Source organism: Mauremys mutica, chromosome 5 (genome assembly GCF_020497125.1).
Source record: "Mauremys mutica isolate MM-2020 ecotype Southern chromosome 5, ASM2049712v1, whole genome shotgun sequence".
NCBI classification, from domain to species: Eukaryota; Metazoa; Chordata; order Testudines; family Geoemydidae; genus Mauremys; species Mauremys mutica.
The window spans coordinates 108601132-108622504 of record NC_059076.1 but is presented as its reverse complement, the minus strand read 5'-3'; the positions used below and the strand labels follow the sequence as shown (position 1 = coordinate 108622504).

Genomic DNA, 21373 nt, shown 5'->3' with positions numbered 1-21373 from the left:
TTAAATATTTTTGATGTTTTTCTACATTTTCAAATACCGTATATACTCGATCATAAGCTGGTTTGTTTATAAGCTGACCCCGCCCCCCCCCCCCAAGATGGATAAGTAAAAATGGAACATTTTTATAACATGTTCATAAGCTGACCCTATAATAAAGGGGTCAGAAAACTTTGACTCCTGGGCCATCAGGATAGGCTGCTGGTGGGCCGAGATGGTTTGTTTACCTTGAGCGTCTGCAGGCACGGAGGTAAACCTAAGTAAACAAAGTGTCCCAGCACGCCAGCTGCTTAGCCTGACGGGCCAGGACAGCAACTGGTGGGGAAATGTTTTTGGGGGGAGAAACTGGGAGTCAGGGGAGTAACCCCTGTGACTACCCCCCACATGACCCCACCCCTAGCCCAGGATCCCTCCACTCTCCCCATCCCATTCCTTCCTACCATTATTGGGGAGGGACAGGGGAGGATGTCTCTGGGCTGGCGGGAGCTGCTCTGGCAGGCTGGGCAGCGCGGCCACAGCCTGCTCCAGTGGGCCAGACCAGGCAGTGTGGCCGCAGCAGGCTGGGGGGAGAGCAGCGTGGCCAGAAGCGGAGAGACTCTGGCCCTGCCTCTTCCCTTCTGGCTCTGCTGCCCCTCCTCGCTCCCTCTGTGGGGGGGAAGGGCTGTGTCCCGCCTCTCCCTCTTTATACCCATTTATAAGCCTACCCCCTTTTCTGGTGCTTCCCTTTTTTACTAAAAAAATTCGGCTTATGAAGGAGTATATACGGAATACCGATTTCAGTTACAACACAGAATTCAAAGTGTATAGTGCTCACTTTATATTTTTGCTTACAAATATTTGCACTTAAAAATGATAAACAAAAGTAGTATTTTTCAATTCACCTCATACAAATACTGTAATGCAATCTCTTTATCATGCAAGTGCAACTTCAAATGTAGTTTTTTTGTTAAATAACTTCACTCAAAAACAAAACAATGTAAAACTTTAGAGCCTACAAGTCAACTCAGTCCTACTTCTCATTCAGCCAATTGCAAAGAGAAACAAGTTAGTTTACATTTACAGGAGATAATGCTGAGGTTGCGTCTTTATGGTTATTTTCTGTGTAACTTGTATGTGTTTGCTTTTTCTTACTATTTCATCTTTGACTGTGATTTTTCTATTGTTTATTTTTTCTTTGTTTATTTCCATTGTTTATTTTTACCCTAATTTTTACTGTTGTGCAGTCTGGGTGGACTGGGCAGCCCCCAGTGAACTGATAACTGTGAGCAGGTTTCATTCTTTCAGGGGTGATGAACCAGAAGAGAAATATCCAAGTATCTGGTAGCTAAGAACTTGGGGGATGGATTTAGGGAGATGTGGGATCAGAAAGGCTGTTGGGGTCACCCTGCACAGGGTATCTAGGAAGCCAGGGTGAGACTTTATGCTTGTGGGCTGGCTCCTGGTGTTAGAGCTCTGAACCATAGCAGCATAACATTACAGCACCCACCGTCAGAAGGCAGGTGGTGACAGAACCCCTTCCTGGTCTGGGTGAGCCCCAAAATGTCACAATCACATTGTCAAATTTCTAGCTGTAAGAAGAGTTTTACATTGTTGGTGCTTTCAAAGGGACTCTGGAGGATTCTTTTTCTTTTCAAATTTCAAGTCAGACCTGGAATCCTTACTCATTAAAATCCAAAAGCAGAGCAACTATTCATTAATTATCTCATTTCTTTAGTGAAAATGTGCACTGGAATATATGGTTAAATTATAACATCCTGATTGTTGCTGAATTTGGTTATCTGCCATGTGCCAGTTGTCTGAAATTTGCTGCCAGAGCTGGCCCTCCAGAAAACCCAAAGTTAGCAGGTATTGCACCATGCTGTGAAAGGCAATCTGTTTAGTCAGGCGTCTCTTGAAAAGGCATTTGAACAGTGTTTTATAGGGCTGGTAGAAATGCTGCTTTGAGTTTCTTTTTTATCTGGCAGTGGCTGATAATTAATTTGGAGATTGTCCATTTGGTGTCAATAGTTAGCAGTGGACTATGAGTGGTTTGAATAGTTATGGTTTTCAAGATCTAAATTTACCTGAAGCCTGGGCAATATAAATAAGGACATAAATATATATGTATCAGAGGGGTAGCCGTGTTAGTCTGGTTCTGTAAAAGCAGCAAAGAGTCCTGTGGCACCTTATAGACTAACAGACGTTTTGGAGCATGAGCTTTCGTGGGTGAATACCCACTTCGTCGGATGCATCTGACGAAAGCTCATGCTCCAAAACGTCTGTTGGTCTATAAGGTGCCACAGGATTCTTTGCTGCTTTTATAAATATATATGAAGATGTGGAAATCACTAGGGGCCAGATCATGGCTGCACAGCGCCATAAGAGGGAGGGAGATCCCTTTCCCCCCATTGTGCCCCCATGTGAGTTCCCTGGTCCAGTCACAGAGGAGTATGTAACCTCTGCACACCCATTGCTTCCCCCTGAGATGAGATGCATAAGGGCAGGGAGAAGGTGGAGTCTGTTCTCAGCTGCTCAGCATTCCAGCTAGTATTGTTGAGCTGGTGCAGGAGGTAATGATTTGAAGATGGTAAGAGATGGTAACAGCTTAGTACCCAGCAGGTGTAATGGGTGTGAGGGAATGAATCCAGACTTTGAGTTACCATTCAGTCCCGGTGCAGCTACCCACCACCAATTACACAGAGCACATTGCAAAAGCACAGTCTGGCTCTCAACCCTTCTTTATTCTTCTCCTTTATACTGTATTATTACAAAGTTTTCTGGGCTGATTTTTCAAAGGTGAGGATCACCTCTATCTCCTATCAGCCTCAGTGAGATTAGCGGGCACACAACATCTCCAAACATCAGGCGAGGTGGGGATTTCTGTATGACAATTTAACACAAAACTCGGTCTAGCAGAACAAGCACAGGAATTGGAGGTAAGAACACCTGAGTTCTAATCCCGAATTTGCTACTAACTCATTGTGTGACCTTTTATAAGTCACTTGGAGCAAAATTCAGCTTTTGTGTATGCAGGCACAATTCCATTTACTTCCGTGGAGTTACACCTGCTTACTCCAGAGTTCAATTAGATTTTGTGGGATTCAGTTTCTCCATTCAGGATAATAATGCTTTCCTAATTTATGATCAGGATGTTGGAAGGACTGATTAATATTCATACAGCATTAGGGTGATGTAAACTGCTACATAATAATTATTAATTATATTAATGTCAGTAATAACACTTCTTACTTATATAGCACAACAATAAATATTTACTATTATGAATATTTTACCTTGGATGCTGCTTTTTCCATCAGTTCTAAAGCAAGTCTTGTGTTCTGTTTCACACCATGACCCTAAATAACAAACATAATAAAATAAGTATATATAAGCAACCACTGTTTTGAAACAAATAATACATGCTAGTGAACATTCACAGCTAATAATTTTAAAAGCAAATTTTAAATTTTTTTATATTATAATTTGTTTTTTAATCTTAACATGTTAAAATGGGGCCAGGGGTTGGGTGGGAAAGCTGTGTGACTCTGTAGGGCCCATTCACATTTAATATCCTAGTTTAACCTAATCTTAATTGAGCCTTGGAAAATTCCATTTTTCCAATTAACCTGGGTGAGTAACTTTTCTGATGGACAAGTGAAATACCCTTTTTCCCCATTTCTGTCAATTATTTTGGAAAAAAGTATAGCGAATAATTTTTGTGCTTGGGCTGGTGAATTTTCATGACAATTTGGCCTGGGTCTCTGAATCTGATAGACCTGAACACATCCTGAAATAATTTTAGTAATTGGAAAAATATTGTAAGCAGAATCTCCTTGAAACCTACTTCTTCTAATGGGGCTCTCACTGCTAATTCTCTGTTGCTATAAACCACATTCCCTCACAAACTTTCTTAAAATGTAACCAACGTGAAATTCAAACTGCAACCAGCTTCTGTCTCATGCTCACTATGGATATCCACACACTGAAAGGCTGCTTCCTCCTCCTCTTTTCCTCTGCGATCTCTACCTGAACCCTTTCATATTTGTTGCTGTATTGTTTTGTGTGTTCTGTAATTATAGGGCCCTGTGATGGGGTACACAAACATGACACTGGCCAGGAAAGGGTTAACAAGCTGTTTGTAGACTCAGTCTGCTGGTCCGCCTCGGCTAGGTAGCAGCCCACACATTCATCGAAAATCGTGTCCCTTGTCTTTTTCTTTCGCCGCCTAATCTTCGCCAGCCTCTGCGAGGTGGATGCTGTGGCAGGTCTGGAGACAGTGGAAGCTGTGAGATGGGAAACAGTTAGTTAATTCCTTGCAATGATACTTTTTTGCGAACAATTAACTGAGTCTAGGCTGTCTCTGTGAATTTTTTGTTGAGACCCCTGTGCCTGCTGTTGCACAAATCATTTGCGCGGTGGATTCTGGGTAAATGTCGCCAGTCATTCCTTCCTCCGGGAAAGCAATGGCAGACAATCATTTCGAGCACGTTTTCCATGAAATGCCCTGGCACACGCCATAGCGTGGCAACAATGGACCCTATTTTGCCTTTTGTATATGTCACCGTATGTGTACTGGATGCCGCTGACAGAGGCGGACCAGCAGCGCTACACAGCAGCATGCTTATGCTTTTGCATGACAGCAGCGATGGTTACCAGGCATACTGCACCGTCTACCATACCATGAACTGGTAAGAAGACGGTAATAAGATGGTCATGGTTACCTGTCCTTTTGCACTGCGCCATTTGGTGCTGTCATAAGTGCCCCTGGTCGATCAGCCAGGGGCGCAAAAGCAAAATTTGGGAATGACTCCCCGAGTCAATCCCTCCTTTTTGGGTATCTAAAAATAGAATCAGTCCTGCCTAGATTATGGGCAAGTGTACTAGAGAACCACTGTATCATACAACCAGAGACCACAGCTGCTCTCTGTCCAATCCTGCATAAATTTTGAGCTGAACGCTATTCACAGGGTGTGCTCCTGAAACAACCCCAGCTGTTCATTCCGTTCTTCCCCCAGCCTTCCTGGGTTCCAATACCATTGTCCCCCCACTTGTGTGATGAAGTAATATAGAATGCATGAATAAGACACAGGTAGTCGTTTGTGAGAAATGAGTGGAAGGAAGCCTCCAGCTGCAATGATAGTCCAGAGATGACATTAAGGGGTGTGGAGGAGGGAGCCACTCATCCCTCTGCTAGTCCAGGGGCAATTGAATCTTTTCTTTACAATGAAGGGTGGGGGCTGATGGAGCTCAGCCCCCTGTTGCAATGATGAGGACGGTTACCAGCCATACTGCACCATCTACCATGAAAAATTAGCAACAGGCGGCCTTGACCGACCTGTTCCAAGCAAGTTGGTACGGTCGTTATGGTTATCAGTCCTTTTGCACTGCCCCATGTGCCAATAGGCTGATGATGAGGATGGATTTCCATCTTATTGTACCATCAGCCATCCATAGCGTGGGGGGAGCAAGGATGTTGGTGTTGAGTGCTGCACCATCGCGTCTATCTGCAGCATTCAGTACAGATACGGTGACATGTAAAAGAGTCAACAGAGGATTGTTTTCCCTTTAACTTCTGGGGGTCGGGGGGCTGCGTAAATTGCCGAGCTATGCCCCGACCCACCGCGGACACTGTGTTTGACCCTAGAAGCATTTGGAGATCAGCCAAGAATGCAAATGCTTTTCGGAGACAGCAGGAACTGTGGGATACCTTGCGTCCTCGTTCCCCCCTCCCTCCATGAGCGTCCATTTGATTCTTTGGCTTTCCGTTACGCTCGTCACGCAGCTGCGTGCTGAGTCTGTGCTATGCCGTCTGTCCGTTTATTTATTAAAAATACTTTGGACCAGGCGTAACGTAACATTTCTTCCCCTACTTAGATGCAGGAGTCTCCGAGCGAGATCACCGTGAGGACGGGCACTGAAGGAGATAGAGAGCGCATGCTGCGTGAAATCTAGCACGAACCACGGACCTATGCAGCCGTGCTCTGGGAGGCAGTGCTCCCTGAATACCGCATGAAAGCCTCGCGCGGAAAAGTGTGCTACCACGGAGCACCCAATAAGGCAGCTCTCCCCAGGAACCTCCTGCTGATGCTTATCGATTAACGGCAGGAGAGCTTCGTGGCATTCTCCCAGGAGGATTTCTGTTCTATCACCATATATACAGAGACCTCCTTTTCACACACTTCAGATTCCTGTTATATTAAGAATAAAAGTTAACATGGTTAAAGCACTTACCGACAGATCCTACCCCTGATTCAGGATCCGGGTTCCTGGCCGGGGAGGGTTGGTAGGGGATCTCCGTGACGGTGATGAATAGATCCTGGCTGTCGGGGAAACCAGCGTTGTAAGCGCTCTCGCCTGCCTCGTCCTCCACAAACCCTTCCTCATCTTCCCCGTCCGTGAACATCGTCGAGGAACTGTCCGTCGACACTGTCCCATCATCAGAGTCCATGGTCACTGGTGGGGCAGTGGTGGCAGGCTCCGTAGCGTCCGTTGGCCGCTTTGATTTTTTGGTAGGCTTGTCTGGGGTCCTTGATTTTCACGCGGCGCTGCGTTGCATGACGGCTGTATCCTCTGTCTGGATCATGGCTTTGGAGACCTTCTCGTAGGTCTTTGCATTCCGTTCGTTGGAGCGCAGCTCCGAAAGCACAGACTCCTCGCCCCACACACCGATCAGATCGAAGAGTTCCCGGTCAGTCTATGCCGGGTCCCTCTTTCTATTCAGAGATTACATGAACTCCTCTGCTGGAGAGCTCTGCATTGCTGCCGGTGCTGCGGAGCTCGCCCCGATGTGCAACCAGAACGTCAGATTCAAACCGCCCAGACAGGAAAATGAATTCAAATTTTCGCGGGTCATTTCCTGTGTGGCTGGGCAGAGAATCCAAGCTCGGGCTGCTGTCCAGAGCGTCAACAGAGTGGTGCACTGTGGGATAGCTCCCGGAGCTACTAAGTTCGATTTCCATCCACACCTAGCCTAATTCGAACTAGCCATGTCGAATTTAGCGTTACTCCACCTGCCGGGGTGGAGTACCAAATTCGAACTAAAGAGCCCTCTAGTTCGAATTAAATGGCTTCCTGGTGTGGACGGTTGAGCGGTTAGTTCGAATTAACGCTGCTAAATTCGAATTAAAGTCCTAGTGTAGACCAGGCCTCAGCCAGCTCTGCCTTGCTACACTGGCAAAAGGTATCAGGCTGGGAGGAAGGGGTTAAAAGGAGAAAGCTCAGCTCAACTAGTTGTTGACTGGGAAGGAGAGTAGGCTTCCAGCTCTCAGTCTGTAAATGAGGCCTGGCTGGGACAAGGAAGTTAGGGTTGTCGGGTGTCTGGTTTTTGACTGGAAAGTCCAGTCAAAAAGGGAACCTGGCAGTGTCCGGTTAGCAGGGCTGACCAGACACAAAGTCCGGTTACCTGCAGTAATGGCCCCCGCCACCAAGGGAGCAGGAAGAGCAGCAGCTGCTGCTGGAGCCTGGAGGAGCACTCAGCAATGGCTCTGGCAGAGAGGATTACTGGAGGCTCCTTGTCTTGTCCCAAGTGTGGGTCTCTCTTCCCTGCCCCACCCCCGGAGCGCGGTTCTCCCTTCCCTGCCCCACTGACTCTCCCACCCCCGGAGCGCAGCTCTCCCTTCCCTGCAACACTCAGCCCCCTCCCCCCGCACGGAGCACAGCTCTCCCTTCCCCGCCCCACTGACCGCCCCACCCCCGGAGTGTGGCTCTCCCTTCCCTGCCCCACTGATCCCCCCCACACCGATCCCCCCACCCCCGGAGTGCGGCTCTCCCTTCCCTGCCCCACTCACCCCTCTCCCACCCCCAGACTGCGGCTCTCCCTTCCCCGCCCCACTCAACCCCGGAGCACGGCTCTCCCTTCCCTGCCCCACTGCCTGGCTCTCTCTCTAGTGTCCTGCCCTTGTCACCCCCCATCCCATGAGCCATGCTCGGCTGGCAGGGGGAGGGTGGTGGAGAGAGCAGAGGGTGGGGGAGGTTCCGGCACTCAGTGTCCAGTTTTCACAGATTAGAAAGCTGGCCACCCTAAAGGAAGTGCTTGAGAGGCTGCTGGCCATCTTTGAGGGGTGGTAGGCCTGACATGGAATTATTGTTCTTCTGATTTACTACTGGTGACTTGCCTGCAGTTGTGGAGGCAGGTGGCTTCACCTGGTGCCCTGTCTGAGTGTGGTGAGCACAAATAAATAACCTTTTGTTTCTTTACACCTGACAGAGGACTCAGTAGTGATTTGTCTAGGCCCGGAAGTGACTAGGTACAGGCCCAATTTTGCTAACACCAAGTGGTGTGAATGGTCCCCCAAACTCCTTTCAGGAATATTCATCTAAGCACAGTTCATACATCCAAAGCTTAGTACCACCTCTATGCATGTGGAAATCATCTTGTTTTTCAGTGATGAGATCAAAAAAACCCCATGAAACAATAAGGATGTGGGTATGGACAACGGCTCCGCAGTCATACTCTAATTAGGTTGTGGAATTGTCTCTCAAGGGAAGATGTAGATATTATGGTGATGGGGGGCCATGTAAGTACCAGACATAAATTAGATAGATTAGACAGGTAGCTGCACCATTGGCTGGGATGCTTAAAACTAAACTGGACAAAACACTAGCAAATGTGCTGTAGTGAACAACTCTGCATGGGCAAAGAGATGTACCAGAGAACTAATAGGTCCTTTCTAACGTCTGTAATTCAGTGATATGGTGGACTGTCCTTATGAGACACACTGACTACCTAGTGCTCTTGTAATCATACAGGGCCAAATTCTCTGCTGGAGTAGGTTATTTGGTCTCAGTGGAGTTATGTCAGGAGAGAATTTGGCCCTTAATTTCTATTGGTTCCAATGGGTATAACCCTATAGCTTGGGGGGAAACTGTTAACTCTTGGTAAGTGTGACTCCCACCCAGATCTTGCTGACACACAAACAGTCACTAGAATAACTAAACTGGTTTTAATTCACCCCTTTTGTTATTTCAATGCAAGTCTGGGTGTGGGCTTCAGAGTGTCCTTTTTCAATTTAGCTCAAGTTGGTAAAAAGTGAAGTTATTTAAGTGGCGTAAAAGAGTGTATCTAAGGCTATGTCTACACAACAGACCTTACAGCGGCGCAGCTGCAGTGGTACAGTTGTGCCGCTGTAAGGTCTCCCATGTAGCCACTCTACACCGGCAGGAGACAGCTCTCCCATTGGCATAATTAAACCACCCCCAACAAGCAGTGATAGCTATGTCAGCAGGAGAGTGTCTCTCACCAACATAGCACTGTCCACACCAGTGCTTTTGTTGGTGAAACTTATGTCGGGTAGGGTTGTGTTTGGTAGGGGTGTGTGTTTTTTTTTCACACCCCTGGATGACAAAAGTGCTAGGTAGACATAGCTTAAAGGGTACATCTACACAGCAAATCCCCCTTCCACCAAGGCAGCAAGTCTCAGAGCCCAGGTCAACTGACTTGGGCACACACTACAGGGCTAAAAATAGCAATGTAGCCTGAAACCTGGCAATGGGGGAGTATCTTCGACCCCAGGTTCCAGCACTAGCCTTAACGTCTACATTGCTATTTTTAGCCCTGCAGCATGAGCCTGAGTCAGTTGACCTGGATTCTGAGATTCGCTGTCACAGGTCTTTTTTTTTGCTGTGTAGACATACCCTAAGAGTATTACGATGATCACATAGTATGTCATTGCAGAAAATGCACAAAGTTCTCTAAATTCTGAAGTACCCACACCCAAAAGGAAACTACTCTACAAGTCTGAAATGAACTGACAATTGGAAACATGTCTTACCTTGAATAAAATGATGGCGTAATCATATATTAATATTGGATCTTCAGTTTCCAGTGCACCCTTTGAGTACCACTCTATTGCTGCTTTTGGATTTTTTGCCACCCCTTGCTGGCCCCAGAAGAGCATCTGTGCCAATCGTTGCTAAAAACAAAACACCACAACGATCATCATAATAAATCTTAAATTTAAACTGTAATTGGAGTTACAAGGATGGATTATTGTCACAGATTTACACTGGTGATAAATGTGTCAAGAAGGCAGTTAAGCATTCTGAAAACAGGTTGCCTTGTGTAATTTTCAGATTGGGCTTCCTATCAGTAACCTTTACTGATAACGGACTGAGTTCAGATCTGGCATATGTAGATGCAACTACCATGAGAGTCTCTGGATTGAGTTCAGTGGTGAATAAATAGTGATATAAGTGCACTGGAAAATGTGTGCAGATGGCACAGTAGAGCAACTTGCATGGAGCTGGCATTCTGCAGTTGTACAAAACAAGTGTCAAATTCAATTCCCTTGGTGTGTAAGGACAGTTATAGCAAGTAAAGCAATAAACATGTAAGATGAAATCCCCTAATGTGCCCTTCTCTTAGCCTTATAGCATCTTTTTAGTTGTTTTCACAGTCAGGTTGAAGCACTGGAAAAGTTTAAAGATCAGAGAAAAAATAAGTTTGAGGGAGCAACATGACAGCACTACCATCAATTTTATAGTTTAATCCAACCTGTATGTACAAGCAAAATGATGAAACTACGTGCTATGGACTATACCTGTGCAGCTGCATTTCCTCTTGTTGCTTCATATTTTAACCACATAAAGACATCACCATTTTCTTTAGTTTGGGCTTTTAATAGTTCATCATCCCTTAGCCTTATAGTTTCTACAAATGCCTGAAAAGAGGGTGAACAGAGAAAACATTAAACAGCACATTAATAAACCTGCCCACCTAAATGAAAACATTAGATGTTTCCTGAAATCTTGAACAATTCCTTCTCTATTCTGGGCTTTCAAAGTTCTGATATTTTCTTCACTGGTCAATTTATTAATCCTGAAACCATTAGTTCATTGTCATTTCCTTTCATTCACTCAGACCCCCCTCCTATTCTCTTACAAGCCTGTCTGACAGAATGGAACAAACAGAGACCCTGTCAACTCTAGATTTATTTTTCTAAAGCTCCCCACCATTGGTACTATTCAGTGCAGCTCCACTAGTGGTAGCAAAAGTAGCACCAGTATGGATTAAAATGCCAGCAGCAGCAGGCACCTTAACCATTATGTTGTCTACACCAGCGGTTCTTAACCAGCGTGGGACCCCCTGGGAGACCTGCGAGCAGGTTTCAGGGGGTCTGCCAAAATACATCAGAGAGCAGGGCCAGTGTTAGACTCAGTGGGGCCCAGGACAGAAAGCTGAAGCCCAAGTTCCGCTTCCTGGGACTGAAACCGAAGCCTGAGCAACTTAACTTTGCAAAGCTTCTGGTGATGTGGGGCCCGGAGCAATTGCCCTGCTTGCTACCCCATAATGCCAGCCTGGCTTTTAATCTACTGCATATGCAGAAGAACAGTTATTGTGGCACAAGTGGGCTGTGGAATTTTTGTGGTATGTTGCGGGGAGGAGGTGGGCTCAGAAAGAAAAAGGTTGAGAACCCCTGGTTTAGATCTGCAGTGAGCAGACTGAGATGACATGGTGGTGAAAGCACTGGCAGCTGGTCTCTGTTAAAGCTCCCACCTTTGGTAGTACTGGGGGTGGTAAAGATGGGATAGTTTGGAAGTAAAAGATAGTGTAGACAGCCGCAGACGCACCAGGCACCAGCTATTATTTACTGCCACGCCAATATGGGACCGTGGGATGGGGAAGGGTGTGGATAAGAGGAGGAGAATTATCAAAGCAGAAGAGAAAGGAAAAGGAATGTTGAGGACAAAAACAAGAACGTGACTGGAGAAATTGCTTGGCATGTTTTTTTTAAGAGAAAGCAGATCTATGAAAATGGGTCTTATTTAAGATCTGGAACTTGCAACTTCCACACTCCATGTAATGGACCAGCTGGGAGAAACCTACACCAAGCAGAGCTTTCTATAGCCTGGAAATGGTGAAAATCCAGAGACCCTGTGAAATCCAACAAAGTGAGATATTGCTATTGCCAATATAATTAATGTAGGAGGCACTCAGATATGACAGCGATAGGTGGCAGCACAAAACCGTAAAGCATAGTTTACACTAAAAGGTTTACTGGTCTAGCTATATGGACAAAACTCTCCTAGTATAGACCCAGTTTATACTGGAAAATAAGTTATTTTACTGATATAGCTTATACCAGTTCCCTGAGCAAAATAAGCTATACCACCAAAAGCATTCCTTTCCCAATATAACTGCACCTACCCTATGTTTTTTGTCAGTATAGTTATGTTGCAAAAAAAAAAAATCCAATAAAAATAATCACACCTTAACTGACATTGGTATGCTTGCATAAGTTTCTAATGTGGACTTGGCCTATGATAAGTAATTAAAAATCAATTTGCAGTCTGTATGTTTTGATTTTGCGATGTTCAAAATCCCTGTGTTATCCTTCCTTTTGTTATCAATCTCAATCCTAAACAGACAATGTTATCCAAGTGTTTTTTCAGGCCAAGACCCTAGCACTCATTTAGGGTTGTTAAATATTTTTTCATCTAAAACTATATTGTTTCCTATTCACAAGCCAGTTCTGAAATAATTTTACTTGGGTTTTCATACAGATATTAAACACAACTAAACATTTCACATTTGATTATGGAAAAGACATAGATACAGAGAGTACAGGTGGCCTTCTTCCTGAATTTAATAAAGTCTGGGTGTTAAAGAACCAAAAGAAGAACAGATACTTAACAGTCCTTAATATAGATTGATATGATCTAGTGAATTAAGCATGAGACTAGGAACCAGGTACACCAGACTTCTTTCCCAGCTCTGACACTGACTTCGTAGGGTCTCAGTCAAAACACTTAAACTCTCTGTGACTTGGGGTAATGGGGTAATAATACTTACTGTTTCATGAGGTGTTGTGATTATTAAGTAAGGTAATGTTTGTGAAGTACTTTGAAGATACAAAGCTCTGTATATATAAGTATGAATGCATTATAAACTGCTATCATGGCAAATAAATTTAAATACACCTATAACTCTTTTACCTGATCTCCTTTTGTAGTATGTTGATCAAGAGATGTCTTTAGTGCAATATCGTTGTAATAAGCATATGATAACTCCAAGTCTAGTGGATAATTGTTAATGCCTTGGTAATGTTTATACCCAAGATTCATCACAGCAAGTCTCTCACTCCTCTGAGCACCAACCAAACTGTATAGCAGCCCCTGGGAAAAATCAACAAACATAAACAATTAATTGGACCGCTAACAAGTTTACCTACTGTTAACCATTTTGGTGCTGTCTCACAGACTTTACAGAATGAGCAACATGCATCTGCAATGTTAGCTAATACACCAACTATATCAGGTGAAACACCTGAACAGCAAAGCAGTTAGGATTTCTTTTATAAAGAAAGGTATTATAGAAACCCTATGACACTTCTACTGAACACACACCATGAGTATTTCTGCCCATCATCTTGCTACCACTGGATAACCTTGCCGTTTAGTGCAGATTCTACTCCTGGGACAACCAAAAGGCACCAGCTCATAATTGGGGCACTAAGGGTGGGATTTTTGCAGGCTCTCTAAACTCTGCTCTCATTGAAGTCAATGGGTGTTTTACCACTGACTTCAGAGGAAGGAGATTTAGGCTATAATGGGGCACTTTTGAAGAATCTCACCGTAAGGGTCTGCCTGCACTAATGACCTGTGGCTGACAAAGGTTATCAGCAATAGGTTCAGCTGGTACTGAAAACAGCACTGCTAGTGCAGATTGGACACAACCATTCTCAGCACTCCACTAGTCTCAAAGGTGCTTTCTGTAATGGTGCTGAAACCAGTTTTGTCCCACCTGCATTAGCTATTTAAACTAGTTTCAACAATATTTGAAGGAGACCCAAGAAGGAACTTATTGTTAGCACTGGGCATATTTGTAGTTTAGACAAGACCTAAGTCTCAGTTTCTCTTCCCTGAACAGGATGTGGTAAACTTTACCTCAGGTTAATCTCTTGGGAGCACCTTTTAACTCCCCTTCCTAAGATACTGACTAGTTCTACAGTGACATTAGGCAGCCCCACCATTCTGTGAGTATTTTATATTATTGTACCATTTCATAGCTAAATGGCTGTCAGCAAGTTCATTATAAAACAGCCTCCAGTTTCACACATATATCTTTCTCCTTCTCAGATCCTCCTCCTCTTTTATTTGACACTGTGAAATTACAAGGATAGTTCTGACCTTATGATTAATTTGAAAAATGTTGGCATTCAGATGCTTTTCTGAAACTTTTGTGGAGTTTCCCCTCTCAGCCCAGTCTCAGTATCATGTCTTGCATAACAGACCACAGGATTTCTTCCCTTCTAGTCCTATACAACCTCATTCCTCCAGGAGACCCTCCACTATGCCCTCCCTAGTGCCAGGATTTCTTGAAGGGGAATCCCTATGACTTGCTTTCCCCATCAGCTCAAGGATATTTTCTTCACTGCAGGTTTCGGGGGCCAGCTTCCACCAGATCCACTTCCTCCAGTCTATATTTCTGGAGGCAGCGAGCTGGCCTGCACTCTCATCTGGAATTAAATGTGGATGACAAGTGGGCCCCCATCCTCTCTCTTCAGTGGGCTGCCAGGACTGTCCCTCTATCCCAGTTCACTTGCCATCCTCTTTTAAGATCAGAGGGGTAGCTATGTTAGTCTGGTTCTGTAAAAGCAGCAGAGAGTCCTGTGGCACTTATAGACTAACAGATGTTTTGGAGCATGAGCTTTCATGGGTGAATGCATCCGACGAAGTGGTTATTCACCCACGAAAGCTCATGCTTCAAAACGTCTGTTAGTCTATAAGGTGCCACAGGACTCTCTGCTCCTCTTTTAGGAGTGACTAATCAATGCATTCCCCCATTTTGTAGCAGTGGAACAGAGAAGCTCTTCCATTAGGCACCACTGCTTTTAGCCCCATAGTGTATCAGGGAATTCAGAAATATCTGTGGCCAGCTGCCCAGTAAAGGGGTAAGGTAGAGGGAGCCTATTGGCCATGCCATGAAAAGGAGACCAAATTTGAGATGGGGAAAGCTACCAAAATTTCTTTCCTGTATTTTTTCTTCAAATGGCCAAGTTTCACTCTGGCAACCTACTGTGTAAATTGCTTTTGAAGGTAACTAATTTCATCTGAGAAGATCAGACACATTGAATACATTACCTGCAAAGGGTCTACGGGCACAGCTAGTCCCGTTTCAAAAATAACTGCAAGGAAAAAGGAAGCTTTGTGGTATCCACAGCAGCTGGAATCCATCAGAAAAGGGATGGAGGAGCTCATGTAGTGTAGACCATCAGCCCTGGAAAGACTTTTTGCAACCTTCTCAAATATCCTCCAGCCAACTTCTAAAACTGTATTGTTTTGGTCTTCTGACGCTAAAAATATACCACAATGCAGATGCACAATTATTATATGTGAAAACAGTTTAAATCAAAATGTTGATGGTGCAACTGTGTGATTTATTCTTATTGGGACAAATTCTGCTATCCTTACTCATGCTCAAAAATATTTTTCTCCTCAGGAGTACCACTGAAATCAAAGAAATTCCTAGAAGAGTAAGGTACTACCCAGCATGAATAAGGATAAATCACAGCCTGGCCCAGTAGGAATAAGTCAGTCAGTCAGTTTAAATCAATAGGACTTGTTGAAGAGTAAGGTATTAGTCAACATGAATAATGGAGGCTGAAGCTGGCCCATAGTAATTATCACTCCATAACAGAGCATTTAAACAAATTGTCCACAATTTGGCCTAGGACACTAAAACTCTGCGTGTTTCTGTATTTCCATCTTTTACATTGAATCCATTCCTCATTTGCAGTGCGATATAGGCAAATTACAGGTTAACCTTGACACTCCGTCCTTAAGTTAAGTGATGTGGAAAAAACTTCATGAGGTAAGGTCAAAGTGTGCCAACTTCTAAGGGACACTGTATAGTAATTTCAGAAAGACAAGATAAAGACATGATTATCATCAGATGGACTGAAATCCATCTCTCGTAGCAGACTGAACAAGCTGTGGTATTTCTCCCTTAGCTCTTTGCCCCAGACAAAGGCATCACACTTGGTTTTGGCCCCATATTTGTAGTTCAGCTCTGAATAATAGTTTTCACGGATACCTGAACAAAGTGAGAAATCAAGGAAATGATCTGACCTGGGAAATGAGCTGGTCTTTGGAGAAAGCTTATATTGAAAAGATGTCCCTATGGTGGATCAGAAAGTGGTATGTTGGATGGGAAGAGGCAAGAGACTGGAAACAGTGAAAAACTGATAAAGTCAGTACAGCTCACTTATAATAAATCTTTTATATTTTTTTAAACTTCTTCCATGTCTTTCAGGACATACAATAATGTTGTACATACTAGAGGTCCAATATGTGTACTTGAGTGCTATAATAATTAATGTTATTAAAGATATAGCTAGACTTGTGTAACTCCACCATTATGGAACAGAATAGATGCTTTGATATGAATTTTGCCTCTCCGCTGCTTCACATTGAGTAACTATGGACTAGATCTTCCAGCATAACACACAAGTTGTTGGGAATTTTAAAAATATGTATGCAGTTACAGCTATTTCCTTGCTTGTACTCTAAAACATTGTGAATTTGATGTAATACTCAGGACAAATTTGTATAACCAGCCACAAGAAACTTACATAGATATAGAACAGAAGAGAGGGATTTGAGAGGAATATCATATTAGCCTGGAATCATTTTATTGTTCTTTTTATTTGTCTTTCTTCTTATGGGGAAAAACATCAATAACTATATTAGAAGGAAGCCTTTCCAGCACTGAGCAACACAGTTTTACCTTCCAGCAAGCATGCTGAAGAAGACAAATTAATTTTCTTCTTACTAAGCATATGGTGGAATATATATATATATATAATATATTTTATTAAAATAATCTTGTAGTCACACTCTGTCTCTCATAAAAGCAAAGCAGGAGAACTCAAGAACAAGGCAGACTAATATTCAGATTCTGAAGTTCAGTACTTACAATCTTTTTGCACTGCTTGGCCTTGCTTTACAAGGTGTCCATACCCAGATACTATTTCTTGGATGTCTGCACATCTCTCATAGTAGAGTTCAATCTGTTCTGTAATTTCTTTGTCATAAAGATGATTAGAAATCTAGACAAAGGCAAATGATCATTACACAGCAATGTTGGTAACTGCAATAGCTGTGGCTATTTGCATTTTTCTAAAAAGAGCTATCATAGAGTCTGAGTTTAAGGTCAGAAAGGACCACCATATCCATCTGTTCTGACATCCTGTATATCACAGGCCACCACCACCACCCAGCACCAGCCCACTAACCCCAGAAACCAAAATTAGACCAAAGTAGTATAGCCCACAGATTTTACAGACTTGATGACAAAATAAACCCTGGTTACTAACCTTTCCGTAACTGTTATTTTTCAAGATGTGTTGCACATGACCATTCCAATGTAGGTGTGTGCTTGCTCCAAGCACAGCTGCTGGAAACTTTTCCCTCGGTGGTATCCATCGGGTCAGCTCTGGTGCCCCCTGGAGTTACACCTCATAGCACTGGTATAAAGGGTCCTGCTGACCCGCAGCCCCCTCAGTTCTTTCTTGCTGGCCAACTGACAGAGAGGTAGAGGGGAGGGTCTTGGAATGGACATGTGCAACGCATCTCAAAGAACAACAGTTACAGAAAGGTTAGTAACCTTTTTTTTCTTTGAGTGCTTGCACATGTCCATTCCAATGTAGGTGACTCCCAAGTAGTTGTTCAGGCAGAAGGTTCGGAGTTTGACATGCTGATTGCAACACCACTTGGCTAAATCCAGCATCATCTCTGGCCTGTTGGTTGATGGAGGAGTGAGACACAAAAGTGTGAACGGATGACGATGTTGCCGCTCTACAAATGTCCTTGTAGGAAAGGAACTTGTGCTACGAATGCTGCCGAAGAGGCTTGGGCCCTTGTGGAATGTGCTGTCAGGGCAGGTGGGGCAGGGACCTTTGCCAGGTCATAGGATGTGTAGATGCAGGAAGTGATCCATGGTGAAATTATCTGGGCTGCGACAGGAAGACCTTTCCTCTTCTCTGCAACAGCTATGAACAGTTGAGTAGTTTTCTGAAATGGCTTAGTCCTTTCTATGTGGAAGGCCAGTGCACATCTTACATCTCACGAGTGGAGCCTCTGCTCTTCCCTGTTCGAAGGCAGTTTTGGATAAAAGACTGGCAGAAAGATATCCCATGGATACTATGAAACTGTGAAACCTCTTTTGGAAGGAAAGCTGGATGAGGACGCAATTGGACCTTGTCCTTGAAGAATATAGTGTATGGTGACTCTCAAGTGAGGGCCCGGATCTCCGAGACTCTTCTGGCAGAAGTAATGTCCACTAGGAAGGTCACCTTCCAGGACAAGTAGAGTAGAAAGCACGTTGCCAGTGGCTTAAATGGGGGTCCTGTCAATTTTGACAATAGCGGGTTGAGGTCCCAGGGAGGGATTGGTTGACATACCTGAGGGTACCATCTAACAAGGCCCTTAAGAAACTGATTACAGATGCTGTTTGAAAACCTGGAATGGCCATAGGTGAAAAGCTGAGATTGTGGCCAGATGGACCCTAATAGATGATACGATTAGATCTTGTTGCTTCAGGTGTAGTAAGTAGTCCAGAATGAATGGTATTGCTGATTGTGTAGGCAGGACCCGATTGAGAACCTCTTCCACTTTGCCAGGTAAGTAGCTCTGGTGGACAGCTTCCTGCTCCCTAGTAGACCTCATGGACCTGCCCTGAGCATGCTAGTTTTGTGGGGTTCTGCCAGGGAGCTTCCAGCTGTCAGATGAAGGGACTTGAGGTTCGGGTGATGCAGGCGGCTGTGGTCCTGGGAGATCAGGTCTGGGTACAGAGGTAGAAGGACTGGTGTCTCCATCAAGAGTTCTAGGACTGTGGCGAACCAATGCTGGCAGGGCCAGGCAGGGGCTATCAGAATAACTCGTGCTCTGTCCCTTCTGATCCTCAACAAGACCTTGTGAATGAGAGGAATGGGAGGAAACGCGTAGAAGGGATGCTCCATCCAAGGAAGGAGGAAGGCGTCTGCGAGAGATCTGAGGCTGTGACCCAGGAGGGAGAAGAACTAGAGACACTTCCTGTTGTGCCTTGTTGCAAACAGATCTATCTGGGGAGTTCCTCACCTCTGGAAAATGGGTTCATGACATCTAAATGAATGGACCATTTGTGATGGTTTGAAGAAGGATCTGCTAAGGTGATCTGTTAGTTCATTCTGCAATCTCAGCAGATAGGAGGCCTTGTGGTGGATCAAGTGGGCTATGCAAAACTCCCACAAGTGAAGTGCTTCCTGGCACAGGTGAGAGAAGCACCCTCCTCCCTGCCTGTTGATATAAAACATCACCATTGTGTTGTCTGTGAGAACTGACACCTTCTTGCCTGCCACATGCAAAGGCAAACATGCAAACTGCCCTGAGCTCCCTGAAATTGATGTGCAGCAAGAGCTCTTCCAGAGACTAGAGGACCTGAGCTCTGAGGGAACTCAAGTGAACAGCCCATCGCTGAAGCATCTGTAATGAGAGACACTGATGGTTGGGGTCCTAAGAATGGGACTCCCTCATGTACCGCCAATGGGTCTAGCCACCAATTGAGGGAGGTGATCACCGACAAAGGAACTGTGATAACTGTGGCCAAATGGTGTTGGTTTGGCAAGTATACGGATGCCAGTCACACCTGGAGAGGTCTGAGTTGAAGTCTCGCATGCTGCACTACATAGGTGCATGAGGCTATGTGGCCCAGGAGCTTCAAGCAGTTCCTTGCTGTTGTGACGGGTGATCTCTGAAGCTCTCTATAAGCATCACTATTGCTTGGAACCATGCTTCTGGGAGGAAGGCTCTGGCCTGGACAGAGTCAAGGATCGCCCCAGAAAACTCTGCCCTTTGAACTGGGGAGAAGGTAGACTTCTGCGTGTTTATCAGCAGATCTAAATCCTGGAATATTGACTGGATTAACTTTATCTTGGACTCCACCTGGCTCTTGGTGTGACCTCTGACCAGCCAGTTGTCGAGGTAAGGGTAGACCTGAATCCCTTGCCTCCTTAGGAAGGCTGTGACTGCCATGCACTTTGTGAACATCTGAAGGGCCGCTGACAGGCCAAATGAAAAAGCCACAAATTGGTAGTGCATGTGCTTCTCGGTGAACCTGAGAAACCTTCTGTGTTCCTGAAAAATCGAGATACGGAAGTAAGTGTCCCTCAAATTGAGGGTGGCATACCAGTTTCCTGGATCCAGGAAAGGAATGATGGAAGCCAAGGAGATCAGGTGGAACTTTTGCTTCTTCATGTATCCGTTGAGCTTTTGCAGGTCCATAATTGGTATGAAACCATCGTTGGCTTTTGGGATTAGAAAGTATCGGGAGTAGAACCCTCGGCCCCTTAATTCTGGTGGAACCTCTTCCATGGTTCCCACACTTAGGAGTGACTGCACCTTTTGGGCTAGAAGATGCTTCTGAGACGGGTCCCTGAAGAGGCATGGGGAGGTGGAGAAGAAGTGAATTGAATGGTATATCCTACTGCTATCATGCTTAGCACCTCGTGGTTTGTTGTAATACAGGCCCACGCCTGATAGAAATGGAATTCACAGTCCACAAATACTGGGGAGGTTGGATCCAAGTTCTGTCCTGGTATGTTGTCTCCAAGTGTACCATCAAAAGGCCTGCTTGGAACCACTAGAGTGTCTGGGAGGGAGCAGGCATGGACACAGACGAGGACTGGGGAGGACGTTGTTTCCTAAAGCCCCTGCTCCTCTTCCTGTGAGAGTCTTGCAGGGCAGGTGGCGGGAAGAATTGAGAGGCTGGTTGAGGCTTATTTATGTTTCCTCGTGGGTGCTGGTGTATAAAGACCTAGGAATTTCAGAGTGTCCTTGGAGTCTTTTAGGCTGTGCAACTTGGAGTCCATCTTCTTGGAAAAGAGCGATATGCCCTCAAAAGGAAGGTTTTGCAGAGTCTGTTGGACCTCATGTGGTAGGCCTGAGGATTGAAGGCATGAGCTGCTGCACATCGCCACCACTGAGGCCATAGATTGGGCTGCAGAGTCAGCTGTATCTAAGGCTGCTTGAAGGGATGCCTCTGACACTGATTTGTCTTCTTCCACGAGAACTGCAAACTCTCGTCAGGATTCCTGGGGTAACAACTCCTTAAATTTCAGCACAGAGTCCCAGGAATTAAGATCATATCTGCTCAGGAGTGGTTGCTGGTTCGCAATCCTGACCTGAAGGCCACCTGTCAAACACACTTTCTGCTGAAAAACTCTAATTTTTTGGCATCTTTGGCCTTGGGTGATGGCCCTTTTAGCACCTGTTGCTCCCACTCATTGGCTGCTGACACAGACAAATAGCTTGAATGTGGATGTGTATATAAGAATTCATAACCCTTAGCTGGGAAAAAGTACTTCTTTTCAGTCGCCTTTGCCATCGGCTGAATGGACGCTGGGGTCTGCCACACTGCTTT

The 21373-nt window shown here is 44.9% G+C and overlaps 1 protein-coding gene and 1 long non-coding RNA gene across 2 annotated transcripts in view; one reads left to right on the top strand and one right to left on the bottom strand.

Moving 5' to 3' along the window:
- The window catches only part of LOC123370699, a 92190-nt gene that overhangs the window by 47663 nt on the left and 23154 nt on the right, over positions 1–21373 (top strand). The gene's annotated exons all lie outside the window — the stretch shown is intronic.
- The window catches only part of SEL1L3 (SEL1L family member 3), a 70686-nt gene that overhangs the window by 29232 nt on the left and 20081 nt on the right, over positions 1–21373 (bottom strand). Inside the window, exons 8-14 of the mRNA XM_045017414.1 lie at positions 16892–17024; positions 15863–16009; positions 15058–15269; positions 12910–13089; positions 10515–10634; positions 9747–9887; positions 3270–3332 (exon numbers count right to left, since the gene is read on the bottom strand). Coding sequence (XP_044873349.1) covers positions 3270–3332; positions 9747–9887; positions 10515–10634; positions 12910–13089; positions 15058–15269; positions 15863–16009; positions 16892–17024 — 996 coding nt within the window. The remainder of the gene's footprint in view (positions 1–3269; positions 3333–9746; positions 9888–10514; positions 10635–12909; positions 13090–15057; positions 15270–15862; positions 16010–16891; positions 17025–21373) is intronic.